The following is a 22,084-nucleotide window of genomic DNA, read 5'->3' as shown; positions in this document are numbered from 1 at the left end:
ATATGCAATACCAACACCTAATATACTATTTATTTGCTATTTATTTACTATCAACCAATGTGCAATATCACAACACATACATACTGGGTAACCATGTTTCCTCTATTCTTATTTTTCTTAAAATAATGGTTTTATTAGTATTTTTATGTTCTCTTCTATTTTTTGTATATACAGATTTTATGTAATGTTTGTATATTTCCTGACGTGTTCTATTGTGTCCTCTGTGCTTCTGTAACATTGCAATTTTGGGTGATTAACAAAGGATTATCTTATTTTATCTTATTTTATCTTATTTGTTTCATTTAAATGTTTTATTAAATTTTGAATAAACATTCACAGAGCAAACTTATCCAAACCTGTCCCAGTCCATTTAAAATCTTCTTTCTTTATCTATAGCTCTCTCTATATATACGTATACATATATATGTACAAATCAAACAAGAGTGGAGGGTGGGCTTCTTTTATAGTTCTCTCATTCTTAAAGGATTCTTTAAGTTGATGATCTTATCTTATCTTATGTTTTCTTATCTAGATCAAAGTCAAATGTACTCAGCATATTTCTAACAGCACAACCTTTCAAGAAAGAAAACAATGACTATAGTTGTTGAGTTGTTGCAGTTGAGTAGAGGTTACCGGGTCTTCAGATTGAAGAAGCTCCACAACAGTGTCATAGGAGAAATCCTCTTTCTCCCAGAAGACTTTCTGAAGCTTCTGGTTCCCCATCAAAATGCAAGCCAGAGTCTGAGCAACCTGGACCTGTTATAATTACAGACGTTTTATCAGAGGTTGATGGTCCTGAATAAATCTACTGCAAAAAGCCTGTAATTTCACTGTTTAAGTAGGTACAGTGTACTTAGCACTTACTTTAACCTGTAGAGATTCATGGTTTTGCAGAAGCTCTAACAACACTGCAACAGCATTCTCCTCATATATTACTGCTTGACTCTTTGCGTTGTTTGTGTGGGCCACTCCTACAAACAGATACAAGCAAAAACATATTTTCCAATTACTTAACCCTTGCTGGGATTTACTTACACTTCTTGATCGGCAGTTAGACTGTAGGGCCACCCTAGTGCTGTGAAATTATACTAGGTCAAAAGTTTTTGTTTGACACCACAACTCTCTATAACTCAAAAAACACTTTGTAATCAGTTATTAGTTGTCCTAAATTAGTTTTTTTTTGTTTGTTTATGAGCAGTAAAACACCAGAGCAACATAAGGGGAAATAAATGACAAAATAATAATAATAATAAGCTGCATAAATGACTGATGTCCAGTCAGCTACTTGTTACTGTTCAGTTTCTGCAATTAGTATAAACAGGTGCAGGGGTTGGACAATGAAACTGAAACAACTGTCATTTTAGTGTGGGAGGTTTTAATGGCTAAATTGGAGCAGCCTGGTGGCCAATCTTCATTAATTGCACATTGCACCAGTAAGAGCAGAGCGTGAAGGTTCAATTAGCAGGGTAAGAGCACAGTTCTGCTCAAAATATTGCAATGCACACAACATTATGGAAGTTCAAAAGAGGACAAGTTGTTGGTGCACGTCTTGCTGGCGCATCTGTGACCAAGACAGCAAGTCTTTGTGATGTATCAAGAGCCACGGTATCCAGGGTAATGTCAGCATACCACCAAGAAGGACGAACCACATCCAACAGGATTAACTGTGGACGCTGTAAGAGGAAGCTCTCTGAAAGGGATGTTCGGGTGCTAACCCGGATTGTATCCAAAAAACATAAAACCACGGCTGCCCAAATCACGGCAGAATTCAATGTGCACCTCAACTCTCCTGTTTCCACCAGAACTGTCCGTCACCACAATCAATTATTGTGGTCTAAAACCTGGTGTGTCAGTTTCATTGTCCAACACTTGTACTGTAGTTGTTTAAAGTTAGATTAGGGCCTGTTTTTATATAATACAGCCTTCCAAATTTGCAAACACTTATAACATTTAATTTTCCATAATTAGGCCTAATAATATTACCTATACACAGGGTACGGAGGGCGCAGATGGCGCTGAGGAGAGTCCTCTCTGTAGAGCGGGACCCGCGCAGCAGCCGCACCAGTGGTGGCACCCCGTTTTCCCTGCACAGGATTTTCTGGTGGGTACAGCTCTCTCGGCTGAGGGCTATCACAGCTTGGCAACCTGCAAATAATATAACCAGACCAGACTGTCGTCTTCAGGTGGGACTTAGAAGGTTTAGACGTGCTGTTCCAAGCGCTGTATTTCACAAATCTAATGTGAGGACAACTCGGGCTGAAAAGGGTCTAGAGGGAGTCGAAGGAGCAGCAGCTGCTAGACAGAAGCTTTAAAACAGACCTATCACGCTCAGGCGCCAGACAGCAGGACAAAGAGGAAGCACTCCTGGCGTAAAAACCTCGTTGTAGAATCATTTCCTGCGATCATGTCATATACAGAGAGGACACTAATGGCAAAAACAAGAGGCGAGAGTGCATCTTTTCGTAAGAGGAGTGTTACGGGGGATCCCAGAGGGGGCCAGGCATTCCTGAGCGCGTGCCTGTCCGCGTTATTATGAGTCTAGCAGAAAGGTAGCGTCTCGAGACAGGAAGCCCTGGCCGCCTACCTGCTGGACCCGACCCTTCCCACAGTAGCCGAGAGTGAGCTCGAGCAGACGCGAGCCCGAAGGACAGTCAATCAACCTTTAGCGCAGTTTATCCAGTGGCTGTCAACACCATGTCACTGAGCGCTGGTTTTACTGAGCTCGGTGCTTCATTTTGTTAACCTCAGGAGGCTGCTCCCCCGTTCCTCCTCTGGATGACAGCTTCACTGGGAAAGTTTGACTTTACATTCATGAGCACCCCAGATGCTGACAATGAGAGGAGCTGCCTGGGGTGAATGTTTTTTTTTTTTTTTTTTTTCGGGGGAGAACAGTACAGACTGTAACTAGCTGTGGACCTTACCCACATACTGCATTTTGTCTGAGCTGGACAGGAGCATGTCCAGGATGGAGTGGTAGCCGATGACATTGGCCATGTACTTCTGCTGCTTCAGAGTGTCTCCCGCCAATGCCCAGAGAGACACGGCTCCCTGCTCTCTCGAAGTCTGATGGAAAACCTGTGGATTGAGCGAGAAGATTATGATGTATTATACCACAGTTGCTGTAGTCCCGACCCTGCAATGTGATTGGCTGAGAGGCGTTTTATGAGTGACATTATCAGCCAGTAATGCACTGTAACCGAAGCTCCTAGGAATGATGCAGCGTTTACAAACCAAACAGTGCAGCTACAAACAGAGCAGCAATGGAACTATTTTAACTCGCAGTGTTTTTATAACCAAACAGATCGTATTTTCCTGTCTTTTTTAACTTAAACTAAAGCAATAATGGAACTGTGGTATTATCGCAATAATACACTCAAGGTTCATGCTATATTGTGAAAAAAGGCAAAATTATCATTCACTAACCATCAACAAGTTTCCTACACCTCTCAACTGGAATTTTGGACCAATCTTCTTTTGCAAACTGCTCCAGAGCTCTTATATTTGAAAGGTGCCTTCTCCGAACAGCAATTTAAGATCTCTGCATATGTGTTACTCATGCAAATTTTGGCAAACTGCAGACGGGCAAACTTTTTTCTAGCTTGTTTCTGTGTCAGCAGTGAAGTCCTCCTAGTTCTTTTTCCTCAATTTTGAAAAGGTACCAATAATTTTATCCGAAACATTTTTTGGCATTTTGTGTGAAATTATGTAAAATTTGCCTTTTTTCCTCAGATTTGTTTTGTGTTTTTTCCAATACACACAAAGGAAATAAACATGTGCGTAACAAACAATATAGCTGCATTCATTTTATAGAAAAAATTCAGGAATGCAGACTGTACTGTACTGTACTGTATATTTTAGTTGCTGTTTCTTTTTTTTTCTTATTTTACTTAAATAATGCACCATATTAACCTATTCATCTTCTCTTTTGGTATCATTAATTTGCATAAAGGGTGTGTCTCCTCACCACTAAATTACTATCAGTGCGTAGTGCTAAATCTTAGCACTCCTAGTGTTAATTTAACACTGACAAATTCACAGTGATCCAAACCTTCCCATACTCAGCTATGAACACAGAAAGCAACAAATTGAACAACTCTGATTAAAAGCTGTTGTCCTGTTACCTTTAAGAGCTGCAGAAGGTACCTGGCTACATGTGTCTTCTGAAACAGCGTCTGTATGGCAGGGTTTTGGTGTGCTATGGCTTCAATGGCTCTGGCTGCTTTGACCTGCGTGGACATCTTCCTGGTCTGCAGGACCTGAACCAGGGGCTGGACGGCACCTGCCCCACAGATCAGCTCCTGATTCTCAGTGTGATCACGAGCCAGCTCAGCCAGAGCCAGACACACCTCCTCCTGCAGGACCTCTGAAACACACAAACCTATGAGTAAATACTGTATACACACATACACTGACATGCCACAAGTCATGGGAGACCTCAGAGGAGGGCTTTGAAAAACCCACATCTATAAAAAAGTTTTAGTGAGGCCTGATAGTGGGTGCCAGATGTGAAAAGACAAAGAAATCTACATGTAATAAAGGAGACCCCACATACATATCCCACAGATCAGTGCCGAGTTCTGTTACTTCTATGGGACATGTGAAAAGACACTGTACATGATACCAGCTCCATGTCATTATATGCAAAAGTTTGGAATTACTATAAAATGTTACAATGTAAAAAATCATAGCAAGAAAAAATATCTAATTTTAAGACAATAAAACATATATTTTTTTCTCTGATAAGAATTTTTATGTTACATTAGTAGCCTTTAATCAGTCTCACTTACCACTCAGTCTGTCACGCGCGGATGAGACGGGAGGCGGACGTTTAGACGGGTAAGACATGACTTTATTAAATAAATAACAAATAAACAAATAAACAAACAGGGCAATAACGACTATAAATATATACATAAACAAACAAACAGAAAGCTAAACTAAACAGATCACAAAGAAACAGGGCTAGGGATATATACAGGGATAACAACTTAAATATATATATACAAAACAAACAAGGAAACAAACAGGAACCAAACGTGACTAGAATATAAACGTGAACACAACTAACAAGAAATAAGCAAGAGCGTAACGAAACCGTGAATAAACAATAACGTAAACGTGGCGAGACAGACAACAGGGGAAGGTGCAAAGACCGACCGCAAACGTAAACTAACAGGTACTATTTATACTAAACATGAAACAATGAACACCTGGGGAAGGGGCGGAGCTACAAATTAGACACACGTGATGGAAAATTACAGGAGTAACACACTAGGAGACGGGGAAACAGAGGTAAACATAGCGAGGGCGTAACAGAAGCCCCTCCCTAAACGCGCAGCTCCCGAGGCGCGTAAAAACGAACCCCGGGGGCCGGCGGCGGGGAGAGGCCGGGAAACACAAGAGACGAGACCGGGGACTTGACTTGAGACAAAACAGGAGACTGGACTGAAGACCTGACATGAGACTGGACAGAGAAAGGAGACTGAACCTGGGACGTGACTGGAGACTGGACATTGGGAGAGACAGGAGACTGGACAGGAAACTGGACAGGGGACGATGACTGGACGTGAGACATGACGGGTGACTGGACAGGACTAGACAAGGGAACGGGAACCAAAACATTGACAGGAACAGACACGAAGACGGTGACAGGAACAGGCACAGAAAAACCAGACAAGACAGGAACCGGAACATAGACAGACACGGGGACCAGAACAGGAAGTGACATGGGTACCAAAACCACTTGGGGATGCCCAGGACTGGCTAAAGTCTGTGAGAAAGTTCGTGGAGCCAGCCTGGGCAAAGTTCTTGGGCTGGGATCCGGGGGCCTTGGGGTAGACCTGGGCACACGGGGCTTAGGGCAAAACTTAGTCCTGGGTGCAGGGACTGGCATAGGTGTGGTGACGGGCCTCGCTGGCGACGCGACGGCTTGGGCAGCAGAAGCTGGAGGCGCGGCGACTCGGGCAGCAGGAGCTGGCGGTGCGGCGACTCGGGCAGCAGGAGCTGGCGGTGCGGCATCTCGGGCAGCAGGAGCTGACGGCGCGGCGACTTGAGCAGCTGGGGCTGGCGGCGTGGTCGGCGCTGGAGCGGTAGGCACCGCTGGCACAGGGACATGGACGGTGGGCACTGCTGGCTTCGGTACATGGGCAGTGGACACCGCTGGCATAGGAACATGGGCGGTGGGCACCGCTGGCATCGGCACATGGGCGGTGGGCACCGCTGGCACAGGAACATGGACGGTGTCTGGCACCGCTGGCATCGTAGCATGGGCGGTGGGCACCGCTGGCACAGGAACATTGGCGGTGGGCACCGCTGGCACAGGAACATTGGCGGTGGGCACCGCTGGCACAGGAACATTGGCGGTGGGCACCGCTGACCTTGGAGCATTGGCGGTGGGCACCGCTGGCACAGGAACATTGGCGGTGGGCACCGCTGGCACAGGAACATTGGCGGTGGGCACCGCTGGCACAGGAACATAGGCGGTGGGCACCGCTGGCACAGGAACATTGGCGGTGGGCACCGCTAGCACAGGAACATTGGCGGTGGGCACCGCTGGCACAGGAACATTCACATGAACCGACTTGGACCCTTGGGCTGTAGGTGTCTGAGTGGAGGCTTGGGCTGCTGAAGAGAGCACGGAGACTTGACTTGATTTTACCTCAGCGTATTCAGGTTCCGGGGCGGCAGGAGCAGTAGAGTGTAGCGCCGTTGCCATGGCGACCTTGGAGCGGAGATCTGCTGTCGCCCTCGGAGCCTCGAAAACCCGGACTGGAGTAGCTGATTCGCCGGAAGATTCCAGCGCATCGGAGCGTGGCTGGGCGGCCGCCGTGAAGACGGAATCTGCCGCCGTCGGAGAAGCAGGCGCCGCTGCAGCCAGAGAAACATGAGCCGTGGCAGCCGAAGAAGCATGAGCCGTGGGGATGCCTGGAGCTGCAGCCGCTGGAGGAGCTAGCTGGTTAGCCTCAGAGGCTAGCTGCGGAGCCGCCGAGGTGGAGCGCGCCCTGGGAGGCGGGTGGACGGAAGACGGCGTCTTGAAAGCCGGCGCTGCAGAAGATCGCTCCGGGACGTAGGCGGCCTCCTCCCGGAGACACGGAGGACATCTGAGAGCCGGAAGGATTAACTCATCCTCCGAACTGGACGCGGCTGCGAGGAGGTCCACGTAATCCCAGAAATAGGGATCCTCACAGCCTGCGTTTCTGCCCGCCTTGCCTACCTCGCGGTTCGGAGCGAGGCCGATGGCCCCAACCGTTAGCCCCCCCCCAAGAAAATCCTCCGATTTTTGGGACCTCTTAGAACGCCCAGCCCGAGGCCTTCTCCGGCCTCGAGGCCTCGGATTTTCCTGCGCCGAGGTCCCAAAGGGGGCATGACGGATGGCCAGCCCGGATCCAACCCAAGGGTTTCCCGCATAAACGTCCATGTTGTGGTCGGTCTTTATGTCACGCGCGGATGAGACGGGAGGCGGACGTTTAGACGGGTAAGACATGACTTTATTAAATAAATAACAAATAAACAAATAAACAAACAGGGCAATAACGACTATAAATATATACATAAACAAACAAACAGAAAGCTAAACTAAACAGATCACAAAGAAACAGGGCTAGGGATATATACAGGGATAACAACTTAAATATATATATACAAAACAAACAAGGAAACAAACAGGAACCAAACGTGACTAGAATATAAACGTGAACACAACTAACAAGAAATAAGCAAGAGCGTAACGAAACCGTGAATAAACAATAACGTAAACGTGGCGAGACAGACAACAGGGGAAGGTGCAAAGACCGACCGCAAACGTAAACTAACAGGTACTATTTATACTAAACATGAAACAATGAACACCTGGGGAAGGGGCGGAGCTACAAATTAGACACACGTGATGGAAAATTACAGGAGTAACACACTAGGAGACGGGGAAACAGAGGTAAACATAGCGAGGGCGTAACACAGTCATTCAAATTCAGGTTATTCAAATTCTTGTGTCCAAATTTAAGATATAATATATAATATATTCAAGTCTTACTTTAAGGCATATTTAATTTGCTTAATCTAGGCATATATGTCTCAACTGTTATATATTTACTCTAGTTTTTGTAAATGTTTTTTTTTACTGTAGTGTCATTTAGTTTTTCAGTTTATTCAGTATTAACTTACTGAGACACAATTCATATTGTCACTGTCAATTTTTAGTTTACTACATAATGTGAATACACAAACCTTACACTGTGTCAAAATTACTTGATGAATGGACCAATATAAATTCTCCAAAATTAGCTGAAATAACCTCATTGTACATTGAATACCATTAAAGTTAAAAAGATTGAATCCCTTCTGTTTTTGAAGATATCAGTATAGGTTTTGACGTTTTGGGAAACATTTTGAACAGTATTGTCAAAATGCAAACTGAAATAGGTGCAAACAGGAAATACTGTAATTAATATAAAAGAAATATAGTACAGAATTCATTGCAATGAAGGTTTGAAACCCTGACCGAAGTGTCATACCAGAGTTCACGGTGAGGAATTCTACCAGCTGTGAGATTCCTCCAGCTCGAGCCACTGCAGTCTGGTTGGAAGGGCACCCGACACATAGAGCCTGGACACACCTTACAGCGTTCAACAGCACGTCCTGAAGATCAGAGCTCAGGAGATTCACTACTGGTTCCACTCCACCCTACACAGATAGAGAAAAGAGTAGACCAAACACCTGTCAGGGGTTCAATTCCAGGTCTGTGTGACTATACCGTGCTACACCAATGACTAACACTAATGACTATATAACACTATATGAGCCCAACACTGTAACATGTAAGTCGCTCTGGATAATAATGTAAAGGTTAGAGAAGCAAAGAACCTAAACCCCAACTACTCCCTGGTGTTTTGGGTTTGGTTCCATTAATTATTACAAGTCATCCAGGTCCTGCAGAGTCAAAGAAGCCCCAGATCATCACACTACCACCACCATGTTTGACTCTTGGCACGATGTTCATGTGGAGCTTTTTTTTGTCTAATATGAGACATAACAATTTCAAATGAGTTGAAAGTGAAACATGGCAAATATATTTCACCAGCAGTGTAATAAAACAGATATTTACTGTATGCACCTAGCAATACCTTTGCAACCACCTTGCAAGATCTTAGCAAGTCATGATTTTGTATACCATAGCAACAACCTAGCAACACATTAGCATTAGTTTATCTACACCAACATATTAATTATCTGCATCTAGAATTAGTTTAACTTGTTTTACAGTAGAAAAGCAACACAGGAATCGAACACAGGAAATTCTCATTGTATTTACTTTCTTGCTCCCGCCCCTGACAGGTCTGACCAATAAGCAGAGAGAACATGGTCTCACATGGTTTCTTGGGACACTTTTTGGTGTGCTCTGATTTTTTGCTGTGTGAAAAATAGGCCAAATTGACTACATGACTAAAAGACTCTATATATAGAGTAAACTCACCAGGTCAGCGATATGGGTCTGGTACTGTCCGCTGTGGCCGGCCAAATCTGCCAGTATAACAGCACAGCGCGAGTGGATCTCAGGCTGCTGGCCACCAAGAAGTTTAATTAGCACCGCCACAGCTCTGCATCGAACCAGCTCCTCACACACTGCAACGTTCTCCGTCATGTGACACAGCACTGCTGCAGCCATGCACTGGAGCTTCAGCCTTCCACTGCTCAGAATCTCCACCAGTGCAGCAATTCCACCTATTACACCACATACAGGATGAGGTTATTTATTTATCAAACAATATAGTAATTTTGCAGTAAAATATAGCAAAACTATACTGGATCAGTCCAGGCATGCTACCTCTAGTGAGGTAGTGAAGTGGATAACACTACTCTCTTATCTGTGCCAGACCAGCTTTACTCTACAGATTACTACAGTTTATACACTCATAGACTATGTTCATTACTCTAAAGCCTGGAGAAAAACATTAAATCATTATACTATATTAAAAACCAACAGAATAAAGGTGGCTGTGGGTGAGACCTGCTTCCATTATGTCCTTCCAGAAGGAGTCAGTGTTCACACACAGAGCCTCCAGGCACCTGACACCCATCTCCAGCCTCTTGTGCTCATCACTCCGCAGCATCTCTGTGAGGAAAAACAAAAGTGATAAAGAGTGTTAGTACAATTACAAATAAAAAATTACAGTGGACACTGAATAGTTAAAAGAAGCTAGGGAATAATTCATAGTGGATACAGAAAAAATTCATAGTAGTTACTGAATAAGTTATAGTGTTCTTGATAGTGGATAGTGAATATTTCATAGCTGATACTGAAAACATTAATAATAATAGACACAGAAATATCCCTAGTAGTTACAGAATAATTCATAGTGGACACTACAAATGAGCTAATACTGATTTATTCATAGTAGTTACTAAATAGTTCCTGATAGTGGAAACTGAATAATTCATAATGGATACATAATAAGTCATACTAGTTACTAAATAAATCATAGTGGATACTGAATAATACAAAGTAGTTATGTATTATGTATTAACTGAATTTGTTATAGTGTTCTTGATAGAAGACAGTGAATCATTCATAGCTGATACTGACAAAAATATGTAATGGACACAAAAATATGTAATGGACACAAAAATATGTAATGGACACAAAAATATGTATAGTAGTAATAGAGTAATTCATAGTGGATACTGAATAATAGCTAATACTGATGTATTCATAGTAGTTACTGAATCAGTCACAGTGGTCACTGAGTTCCTGATAGTGGAAACTGAATAATTCAGTGTATATGGAATAATTCATAGTATTTACTAAAGAAGTCATAGTGGATACAGAAAAGTGCATAGTACTTACAGAATAAGTCATAGTGTACATTAAGTATTTCATAGTCGACAATAAATAATTCATAATGAATACAAAATCATTCATATTAGTTACTAAATAAATCATAGTGGATACTGAATAATACAAAGTAGTTATGGAATAAGTGATAGTGTACAGTGAGTAATTTATAGTCGACAATGATTAATACATAGAGAATAACAAGTACTTTATAGTAGTTACTGAATTTGTTATAGTGTTCTTGATAGAAGATAGTGAATCATTCATAGCTGATACTGACAAAAATATGTAATGGACACAAAAATATGTATAGTAGTAAAGTAGTAATAGTGTAATTCATAGTGGATACTGAATTACTGAATAGCTAATACTGATTTATTTATAGTAGTTACTGAATCAGTCACAGTGGTCACTGAGTTCCTGATAGTGAAAACTGAATAATTCATAGTGTATATGGAATAATTCATAGTACTCATTTACTAAAGAAGTCATAGTGGATACAGAATAATGCATAGTACTTACAGAATAAGTCATAGTGTACACTAAGTATTTCATAGTCGACAATAAATAATTCATAGAGGATACCAAGTAATTCATAGTATTTTCGAAAAAGCTATAGGGTTCTTGATAATGGATAGTGAAGTATTCATAGCCGATACTGACCAAAATAATAATGGACACAGAAATATGCATAGTAGTTAAAGAACAATTCATACTGGACACTGAATAATAGCTAATACTGATTTTTTCAGAATAGTTACTAAATTAATCACAGTAGACACTGAGTTCCTGATAGTGGAAATGCATTAATTAATAGTGGAAACAGAATAATTCATAGTATTTTCTAAATAAGTCATAGTGGATACAGAATAATTTATAGTAGTTACGGAATAAGTCATAATGTACACTGAATAATTCATAGTCGACAATGAATAATTCATAGGGGATACCAAGTCATTCATAGCTGCTACTGAATAAGTTATAGTGTTCTTGAAAGTGGATAGTGAATAATTCATAGCTGATACTGACAAAAATAATAATGGACACAGAAATATCCCTAGTAATTACAGAATAATTCATAGTGGATACTGATAATAGCTAATACTGATTTATGCATAGTAGTTACTGCATTAGTCACAGTGATCACTGAGTTCCTGATAGTGGATACTGAATAATTCATAGGGGATACTGAGTAATTTATAATGAATTTATACTGACTGCGCATTGTAGATACTCAATAATAAAAGCTGCTACTGAATAATTTTCTAGTGAATGGGGAATAATTCATAACCGACACTTAATAATTCATGGAGGATACAGAATAGATCAAAGCAACTACTGAATATATAATATTTAATACTTCATTATAGTTACAGAATAATTTTGAAGTAGACAATGCATAATTTGTAGTAGTTACTCATTGATTCATAACCATTATTTATAACCATAATTATAGAAAGTAATGGTGCTGAACTGAGTGGACTAATATTAATAGCCATAGCAGAGCCATTTTCAGATGTACTGCAGCATAATAATGACTGTTTTTCTAATATTTATAGACATGCTTTAAAACAGGACAGACAGTCTCGCAAAACACAAGCAAGGACATGAATATGTCCTTTAGGGATTGCAGGATAAGGTCAATTTTATGTATGTGGAAAGTACTGATGAAAAAAGACAGTTTTGAGTGTTTAAACAAAAGCAGAAGAGCAGATTAGGAAAGACTGGTATTGTGTTACACAGTTTAGGGTTATTAAGGTTTCTGTCCCCAACAGTGGACATACCAACAAGTATCTTCCACACAGGAAGGTCGTCCAAATCCAGCTCTATGAAACGTCTCAGGATGTTGATGTGGAAATACAGGGCTGCCAGCTGGACGGCGTTATTGCTCTTACTGTCCGTCTCTCTCCAGTTCGCACCGCTGGACAGCAGGTAATCCAGCGCCTCCACAGAGCCTGATGTGGCTGACAGTAACACGGGGGTGGTGTGATACCTGCAACACATCAGCTGGACAGTAAATCAGGAGCAGGCAGAAGGGGGAGATTTATTGAGAGAATCATGAAATGAATGGCATTTTCCATCGATTCATCCATTCATCGTCCTATGCACTTTTTTTATCATGATCTCTTTGGGTCTGGAGGGGAGAAATACCCACTGGATAGGATGCCACTCTATTGCAGGGTTTGATTATTTAATGTAATCTGAAAATGTTGGTGCAAATTAGACCAATATTTTAAAAGGGCTGCCCTTGTGGAGGATTTTCAGCCTGCTAAATGTGAGCGAGCGAGTATATTACAATCCAGATCCTTGAAGTGGAAGAACCATTTACACAGTATTGAAAAAATAATTATGCAGTAATTATGTGTCATACATGTAGTTTTACTTTTCAAATTAGCCAATAATTTAACATTATTAAAATGTGTTTTTTGTTTGGGGCAGTGAATGAAATTAAAACAAATGAATTCATATAAATATAAGTATAAACTAACACATGAATGGCTGAGCAATGTTTATTTTTTCATATCTCCTTACTAATCACATATTCACATCTGATCCCCACTTTATTTGGGTTCCTAGTCATATATATATATATATATATATATATATATATATATATATATATATACATATATTATAATATAATATATGTATATATATATATATCTATTGTACCTTTTGTTTTATTATTGTACTATTGTACTTATGCTTCAAAATTGAATAATCTTAAATTTCCAAACACACATAAGAACTAAACTCTTAAGCTTAATTACCTAAAACCTGCTGTTTTTGACCAGGAGCATTAATTAATTCTTCAGTGAAATATTTTTCATTATTACATTACATTGAAAACAAATGAACCAAAACAATTGGTTTGATAATGGTCCTGTATGTTTATTGAGTGGATAAAACTTACTCTGCAGATGTGCGTCTGTCCAGCAGGGTCGGATCTTTCCTGCACAGGGCCTGAACACACGCGACCTGGCCATAAAAGGCTGCAAAGTGAACAGCCGTCCATCCTCTCTGGTCTACGAGCCTGTAGTCTGCTTTTAGAGCAAGTAAGCAGTTCAGAGCTTCCAGAGAGCCACACTGTGCTGCCAGGTGAAGCGCTGTGAACCCTGGGGGAACGAGAGCATGTTATTATATACATAAAAAAATATAATACAAATGAGAACAGGCATTAATGAATGCATGTTTTTTTTTTTTCTTCATTTCAGCTTGTGATTATTAGGAGGAGAATAAAGAGTATGGGCAACTTCTCTTTGTCATAGGAAACATTATACAAAAACACAATTTTTCTTTATATGATCACATTTGCAAAACAGCCTTACAATTTACCTTAGTCATAAAATCAAATAGTAAAAGTTAATCCTTCAGTGAACATCAATAAAATGGATTATAATTATTAATTCTTTTTTATATAATAATTTTATTTCTATTTTTTTCCCATTTTCTCCCCAATTTAGCACAGTCAATTACCCAACCCACTTATTAGGACTCCCCCTATCACTAGTAATGCCCCAACACACCAGGAGGGTGAAGACTAACACATGCTTCCTCCGATACATGTGAAGTCAGCCACCGCTTCTTTTCGAGCTGCTGCTGATGCAGCATTACCGAGCAGCATCACAGCGTGCTTGAAGGAAAGCGCAGTGACTCGGTTCTGGTACATCAGCTCACAGACGCACTGTGCTGTGGACATCACCCTTGGAGTGATGTGGGGAGAGAGCGCCATCTACCCATCCGGAGGGAGCAGGGCCAATTTTTCTCCCTCTGAGCGCCGGCAGCTTGATGGCAAAGCTGCATGAGCGTGGGTTCGAACCTGCGACATCCCGCTCATAGTGACCGCTGGACCACTCGGCGTCCTCATAATTAATAATTTAACAGTGTCATATCATAGCTCACAAAGGTATTACCACCCCCAGTAGACAGCACAGTGGGAGGTAATGATCAGGACAGACAGCATCAGGCCAGAATTGTCCATCCTTAAGACTGAAAATGAAGCATTCTTCGCCTAGTTTCTAGTTCCCTGCCATGTCCATGACTTTAGGCATGCAATTGTTAGTCTCTTAAAAGAGTGTATAGATATAAAATCATTGGAAATTTTTTTAGCATCTTTGTGAATGGTGTGTAAAATGCTGATGAGTGTTTCTATAGTGAACATACCAGAGTGACTGAATCTGGACCTGCGTGCCTGGTTGAGGTTAATTCCAGCAGCTGCCAGCTGGCAAATGATATGTGCGTGGTTACAGACAGCAGCGTGGTGAAGCAGGGAGTAGCCACGCTCATCCAGCATCATCAGGTGGGACTGTGAGTTCTTACGGGTCAGAGTGTGAAACGCAGCTGACAGACCACGCTCCGCTGCTGCCCTGAGGCCATACAGGACACTCTGTGGATCAAGAACACTTCAGCTCAAACACTCAATCTGTTGAGTCTGATCTGATGGAATTATGGCTAATCTCAGCTAGACTCTGGTGTTGATAGATGCTGTAATTTGGTTCGATGTAGGGCATGATGTCAGGTGACCAAAATTTATCAGAGCACTGATATCAGGTCAATGTCTAAAGCCAATAATGTAATTTGATGAAGATTAGCTACAACAAGTGATTTTGATATTTGGGTATGGATATGGGGTAGCTCACTGGCAGGTAGTGGTGTTATCCACTGCGCCACACCAAGCACTATCAACAATTTGAGACTTGAAACTAAGATGAAATAATAAAACACACACTATGAATTCAGTTATTCATACTGGTAACACTTTACATTAAAAGTATATTAATTAAAACAGTACTTATGACAGAATGTATGTAACTAATTATTCATTGACACAAGTTAAGACAATATTAATCATTACAACATTTTACAACTAATGGATCAATTTATCATTATTTACAATTCAAAATCAAATCTTCTGCATTAAAATGTATTATTTATGTTTAATAATGTCTTAAGTAGTGTTTATTACTAGTTAGTTGAGACATTACTTAACAATGCCATTTAACAATGTTTGTTGCAGTCATACATACTGTTATTTGTGTTACCCAAATATTTAAATGGCATTAATAAATCTTATATTAAAAACTCTGATAATCAATGTACATTATTAAGGTCACTTATAAGCCATTACCTTGCACTTTATGGCTTTTGCATAGCCAAATGTCTTCTTAAACAGTTCATGCAGCTGAATGTCTGTTAAGGGAAGTTTCTCCCCCCGCAGGGTTTTTATAACCGTGCTCATGCCTTCCCACCACTGAACCGTGTTGTGTTGAGGATAGAAGGATGCCAGCTCAATGCAGATCACACAGTACCTACAAAACAACAGGAAGAAATGTCATGTCCCATCACTTTTGCCACATCCTATAGAAACTAAATATCCCTGCAGTAATCTGTGGGATATAGGTGATCTCTGACAGAGTCACTTGTATGTTTGCATGGACAGTTCTAGCCAGATGCTGCTGTTTACAATCAATTACCATGCACTGCTGTGGGTGGTAATGCCTTCTATTAAGTATTCTCAGTACATATGTGTTGCTATGGATTGAGGAATGTTAAATGCCCACACAACTTTTGAAACTGAATGTCCCATCCATCTACTATCTCATGACGTTTGGCTTGTCAGTGAATACAAGGTTCTAGAAATTTATTAGAAAGTTTGTCAGCTGTTCTTATCTTACCTTTTCCCATTAATCTCACTCAGTGGAACAGGAAATTGCTTTTTGTATGCATTTTCTTGCCAAAGTAAGTCTTTCAGATATCCTGACGCTTGATTTTGTAGCGTTGATAAAGCCAGCTGTGTTAAAACATAAAAGAAATTATATAAAACAGGAGTTAAAAGCTCTGTTAGAGTGTATATATAATTCTAGACAATATATATTTATATATCATCGTTGTTCAATGAAAAACACTTTTCTCCAAAACAGCAACTTTACAGGAGAGAGAAAAAACATTGTAAACTTTCAATGGAAGTCAATGTAAAAAGAGTTTATTTCAGGTAATTTTGAAGAGTTTCTATTGGTCCGTTCATCAAGAAATTTTTGCACAGCGTAAGGGACAGTTTGTCTGTTCAAATTATGATTTAAACTAAAAATCAACAAAAATGGAGATAAGTGTTTTTCACTGGACAGCGATTATGCATATTATATCTTTACTTTTATCTCCTCAGTGATGTCATCCAGCTCAGGAGTCCCAGTGTCGAACTCGATTCCTCCGTGAAGGTGAAAGTACTGGTCAGGTGGGTATGAGAAGTGTCTGCAGGAGAACTTTGGTCCGAGGAGAAGAGGAGGAAGCTCTCGCTCGGTTTTTACCTTGTCTTCTGTGAAAATAACATTAATTTGCTGTTAGAGCACCATATTAATATGGGTTGTTTACGAGGAGTCCAACTGCAGCTCAACACTGAGGACCCTGAGAAAAAATTATCAATTTCCTCACTCTAGATCTTTGATAACTGAAATTGTATACTATATTTATACTGACTAATTAAAAGTATGATGTTACCTAATTTTCTCAACATTAAACTGGACTAACTACTTCTAACCTCCTTTCTTCTTCCCCTCCTTCACTCCTCTATCCCATTATTTCCCTTTGACCTCCTTTAGGCCCTATCTAAAGATGTTTTTAACTTTACCTTCTATTACTTTTGTACCTCACTATTGTAAGTCGCTTTGGACAAAAGCGTCTGCCAAATGTAATGTAATGTAATGTAATTTATAATGTAATTAATAATCATGTTACAATATTAAATTAATATTAAAGATATTTTTTTTTTGAAAAGGTAAGTATTATTTAGTATTATTGTTTATTGTTTATCCCATGTTGGTGTTTTCTCACCTCAAACAAACAAGTACATACTATTACTTTAATTGACACCACTAATATAAATATAATTTAAGTATCCACTAAAAAAAACGAATGTCTTAAAAAGAACAAGTGCAATTAATCACAGTTAATCATAGAATTGTGTTGTGATTAATCAGATTAATTTTTTTAATCGATTGACACCACTACTTAGACTACACATATCTGGTGTGGAGCCACGTGAGCAGACCTGATATGGGAGGGAGCATCTGAGACAGGTCAGGAATCCTCATCTTCTTCCTCAGGGCCACCAGTAAAGGCACAAGGCAGCTGATGAGCTTCAGGTAGGCCAGGTCCTGGCTCAGCTCCACTTTGCGTCCCAGGTGTTTCTTCACCAGCCTGGAGTGTCTGGCCAGTCTCTGCTGCAGCTGCTGGTAGGTGCTCAGCTCCACCGAGTCCTCAGTCAGCCGGAACACGCTGGACAGGGAGAGAGCCCCCTCAAAGCTGAACAGGTTCTCGTGCTGCTGGACGGAGGTGAGGTAGGAGGTGATCTTCAGTAGGACACTTTCTGCAAACTGAGAGAACAGCTTCTGCTCCTCTGCACTGTCAGGGTCATAGGTCGGGTCAGTGTCTCCTGAATCTCTGTCATAAATACCCTGGTAACTCGGGTCATCTGACACATCCTGTAAACCTACAGAAATTAAATTTAAGAAAGAATAAATATATATTTAACGTTGATAGCAGACCCACACATTACAGTTATTCACCTTCATAATTAAATAACAGCTTCTGTATGGTGTCACATCAATGTCAAAAGTCAAGGGCGCAAAGATACAAGAGGGGGCGCAAAAATACCAGGTGAAAAAAAATTCACCAGCGTGTTTTAACATTTTGCGTGTGTAAATGAATTTTTCGTGAGCACAAATGTGAAATTAGGGAGCAAAAAAGATAATGGTGTGCGCGCTGTAGAAAATGTTGATCTCAAGCTTCATTTTTCTCCTTTTAGGTGCTTCTTTGAGAGGGTACTGACTGCAGCCTGCGGGAAGGCGGAGTTGGACGTCCAGCGTGTCCAGTCCCACCCACTTTGTCCACGCCACGCCTTGTCAGTCTGGCAAGCTTGTAGTGTATACACAGTATTTAAGCCGGACGATGCGGCACATTATATTTAAAGTCCGCTAACTGCCCTTTACATTGTTTACTTCTTCTTCTGTAGTTGTTTTATGGCAGTTTGCAATGTTACTGCATTACCGCCATCTACTGGATAATAAAATAATAAAAAAAAAAAAAAAAAAAAAATTAAGTCTTCTTGCAATTTGTGTTTCTTTTATAAATTCTATGACAGCTTAACTGTAGCCTCTGTACCACACAAACTAAATAATTTTTCCAATGTAACTGAGTTCTTCGTTACCCTGTTAAAACGTTCTCTCTCTTTAGAATAATATCTGCATGTAAGAAGTACATGATTTACGGTTTCTAATTCATTACAATAAGGACACATTCCATTCTCATGTTTTCCTATAATGTGAAGTCCACTATTCAGTTCTGTATGTCCTAACCTTAGCCTGGTGGACCAGGTTTCCTCCTGCCGTGATAGTGACCTGTTTTTCCTCTTTTACCTCTTTTTGTATGTTATAAAAATGCCTGCCTTTCTCCTCCTTATCCCATTTGTCCTGCCAGATTTTTTAACCCCGTCTTTGATTATTGCTTTAAACTCTGATTTCATTGTTTACTTCCGTTCAGAGGCGGAGCTAAGACATGATGCTGACAAAGTGGGCGGGACTGAACGGCATGACGCTAACAATGTCGGCGGGGCTGGACGCACTGGACGTCCAACTCCGCCCTCCTGCAGGCTGCAGTCAGTAGTAGTTGGCTTCTTTAGGGTTCGTGACGGACCGCCTTCCTCCACGAGCCGGAGGGCGGGGAAAGAAGGACAGGCAGGAGAGTTAGCTAGCTGGCTATGCTAACCTCCAAACAACCCTGCGCTGTCTGCACGGGTTTACTGCCCGGAGCGACCCGCTCTGTCTGCCGTCTCTCGCCTGGAGCGATCGCTCGCCGGCTCTCTCTGCCTCTGTCTGTCTGAGTTAGCGCCTAGAGCAACCGGCTCTCTGAGCGAACAGCAGGTGAGAGCCCGGGCAGACAGAGCGGGTCGCTCCAGGAACTAAACTCCGACGCGCCGGAGAGCGGGTTGTTTGGAGGTTAGCATAGCCAGTTAGCTAACTCTCCTGCCGTCTATCTTTCATGGAGGTAGGCGGTCCGTCACAAACCCTGGAGATATCAGCCAATAGCGTTCGCTGAGGGAGGTGACCCTGACTCCGCCCCCAATCTGTCAAAACCACCCCTTTCAAAACTCGAGCGCGTGAGGGAAATTTACACATGCAAAATGTTAAAACATGCTGGTTAATTTTTTTTAACCTAGTATCTTTGCACCCTCGACTTTTGACATTGATGTGACGCCATACTTCTGTTGTTCTCAAAAGGTATATATATATATATATATATAATATATATATATATATATATATATATATATATATATATATATATATATATATATATATATATATATATATATATATATGTGCTATTTAACCACGTACCCAAGAATTATTCAAATTAACCAGTGCAGACAAGGCAAAAACCCCACTACAAATGAAAGAAAACTGTATAATGCACAAAAATTTATTGTTACACAGTGTTTCTCTGGAGCCTGTGCTGCTAGAGAATTATTTTTTTTATTTTTTTACATTTATATTTTTTTATTGCAGATTTTTTTTCTCACATTTTAATATGGCACAATGGTTCTTATTAACAATAAAAAGACATTCATTCAGTCCTATAGACATACAGTAAATTAAAATTATAATACAATATTTTAATACATAGAGAATGTAAAAAGTGGGTTATAAATGGTTTCAGAGTTAAAGCAGTTAAAAAAACATGCCTATGATAAAACAATAGTAACTTACTAGTGTTTTAATTCTCTAACCCATTCAGTTTACAGGTTTACTAAAGGTAAAAACATGAAAATCAATGGTTTCAATAGTAGTTTTATTAAGGATTTAAAATGTTTAAAATGTTATATGATAAGCAATAGAAAAACTCTCAGTTATATTTTAACGAGCATGCTGATCTCCTTAAAAAAACCTGTTAGCTTTACAGTATAACTGGTTTTATCAGTCTCAGGACAGTGGGACGATGTCAGTCTGGAGCCCTTCTGCTGATTTTTCAGCATTAATAAGGCATAGGCTGTAATAATAAACATGTGAATTAAATTATTTGAATTTGAGATTTTAAAATCTGGTTACTACTATCCTTACCTGCTGTCAGAAACTCAGCTAGAATATCTTTTCTGGTATGAGGAAATCCATTGGAGTCCACACCCATGCTGGACCTCCACAGTTCAGTGAAATGGATGCGCTTTTCTTTTGGGATGTACGCCCCATGCCAGAGAGACTTCATCGTATAATCTATATTCACCAAAATCTGCCCTACTTTGGTATCATAGTAAGCAGGTGACAGCTGGCAGGAGGTGCTCTGGTCAAAGTTGGGTTCAAGGCTGATGCTTGGCACCTGATTGAAGCAGTATATTCCCACTGTCAGCTCCCTCACAATCTGGTGAACAACCTGGTAATCGAGTGGCACACTCGAGTCACAGGGCACGAGGATGATGGCATTGGTGTGCGGGAAGTTCTTCATTTGCTTGATGATGCCAGGGGGCACGTCTACTGGTACAGCAAAGTCTTCAGCTCCCAGTAACCAGCTGTGTGTAGTCAGACTGAGGAGCTCCTGGATTTCCCTACAGTCATATTTCTCAAAGAAGGTGCTGGCGTTCCTCTGAGCAGTCAGAGCAGCCAGGTTTTTGGTGATCTTCCCTGGTCCAGGCTGAGCTGTAGATCTGACTGATGGATGGGAATTAAACTGTTGGCTCTCCATGGGTTTGTAATGGAATGCAGAAGGTTATCCTCTAATGTAAAGTAGTCAAAATAAAGTATATATATGTATTTTAGTTAGTTCTACAGTTCGTGGTGCCCATATCTATAAAACCCATAATAAATAGCTTAATATCTTCAAAAAGGTCGTTAAACAAGTTAAATAAGGAGGCGTGATTTGAACGCTGTTGCACCTGGTAACCAAGGACGCGCTTTGCTGATTGGGCGGCTGCGTTTTTGAGAGACGCCACTAGGGTTCACTGTTTCATCAAACTTAATACAGGTAGGGGCCGTTTATCAGCTTTGAATAACACATCCAATGAAAAATATAATATGTAAAAGTGTCTTCAGATTCTTAACACTATATGGCATTAATTACATTTTTGGGAAGACAAATATCATTTTTGAAAGCTTGAGACCCTTGTTACCCTGTGGATAAATAAAATAAAATAAAATAAAATAAAACATATATTTATATTTTGAATATCAATTTTTAATAGAAATTTTCTATGTTCTTTAAATCAGATGTTTT

At 40.6% G+C, this 22,084-nt stretch overlaps 1 protein-coding gene across 2 annotated transcripts in view; it reads right to left on the bottom strand.

The window, feature by feature from the left end:
• The window catches only part of ankar (ankyrin and armadillo repeat containing), a 28,185-nt gene extending 6,456 nt beyond the window's left edge, over positions 1 to 21,729 (bottom strand). Inside the window, exons 1-16 of one of the 2 annotated variants that reach the window (XR_007441150.1) lie at positions 20,941 to 21,729; positions 17,874 to 18,314; positions 16,978 to 17,141; positions 16,504 to 16,619; positions 15,957 to 16,137; positions 14,993 to 15,215; positions 13,743 to 13,944; positions 12,613 to 12,821; positions 10,004 to 10,108; positions 9,470 to 9,717; positions 8,511 to 8,679; positions 4,122 to 4,363; positions 2,922 to 3,075; positions 1,984 to 2,145; positions 865 to 971; positions 634 to 756 (exon numbers count right to left, since the gene is read on the bottom strand). Coding sequence is in view for 1 of the 2 variants with exons in the window: in XM_022680082.2 (XP_022535803.2) it covers positions 634 to 756; positions 865 to 971; positions 1,984 to 2,145; positions 2,922 to 3,075; positions 4,122 to 4,363; positions 8,511 to 8,679; positions 9,470 to 9,717; positions 10,004 to 10,108; positions 12,613 to 12,821; positions 13,743 to 13,944; positions 14,993 to 15,215; positions 15,957 to 16,137; positions 16,504 to 16,619; positions 16,978 to 17,141; positions 17,874 to 18,314; positions 20,941 to 21,556 (3,462 nt within the window). In the remaining variant the exon portion in view is untranslated. The remainder of the gene's footprint in view (positions 1 to 633; positions 757 to 864; positions 972 to 1,983; positions 2,146 to 2,921; positions 3,076 to 4,121; positions 4,364 to 8,510; positions 8,680 to 9,469; positions 9,718 to 10,003; positions 10,109 to 12,612; positions 12,822 to 13,742; positions 13,945 to 14,992; positions 15,216 to 15,956; positions 16,138 to 16,503; positions 16,620 to 16,977; positions 17,142 to 17,873; positions 18,315 to 20,940) is intronic. The other variant, XM_022680082.2, reaches the window with a different exon arrangement.
• Between the last annotated feature and the right edge of the window lie 355 nt (positions 21,730 to 22,084).

Source organism: Astyanax mexicanus, chromosome 11 (genome assembly GCF_023375975.1).
Source record: "Astyanax mexicanus isolate ESR-SI-001 chromosome 11, AstMex3_surface, whole genome shotgun sequence".
In the NCBI taxonomy this organism is placed as follows: domain Eukaryota; kingdom Metazoa; phylum Chordata; class Actinopteri; order Characiformes; family Acestrorhamphidae; genus Astyanax; species Astyanax mexicanus.
The sequence above is the reverse complement of the archived record's forward strand: the minus strand, read 5'-3'. Positions and strand labels throughout refer to the sequence as shown.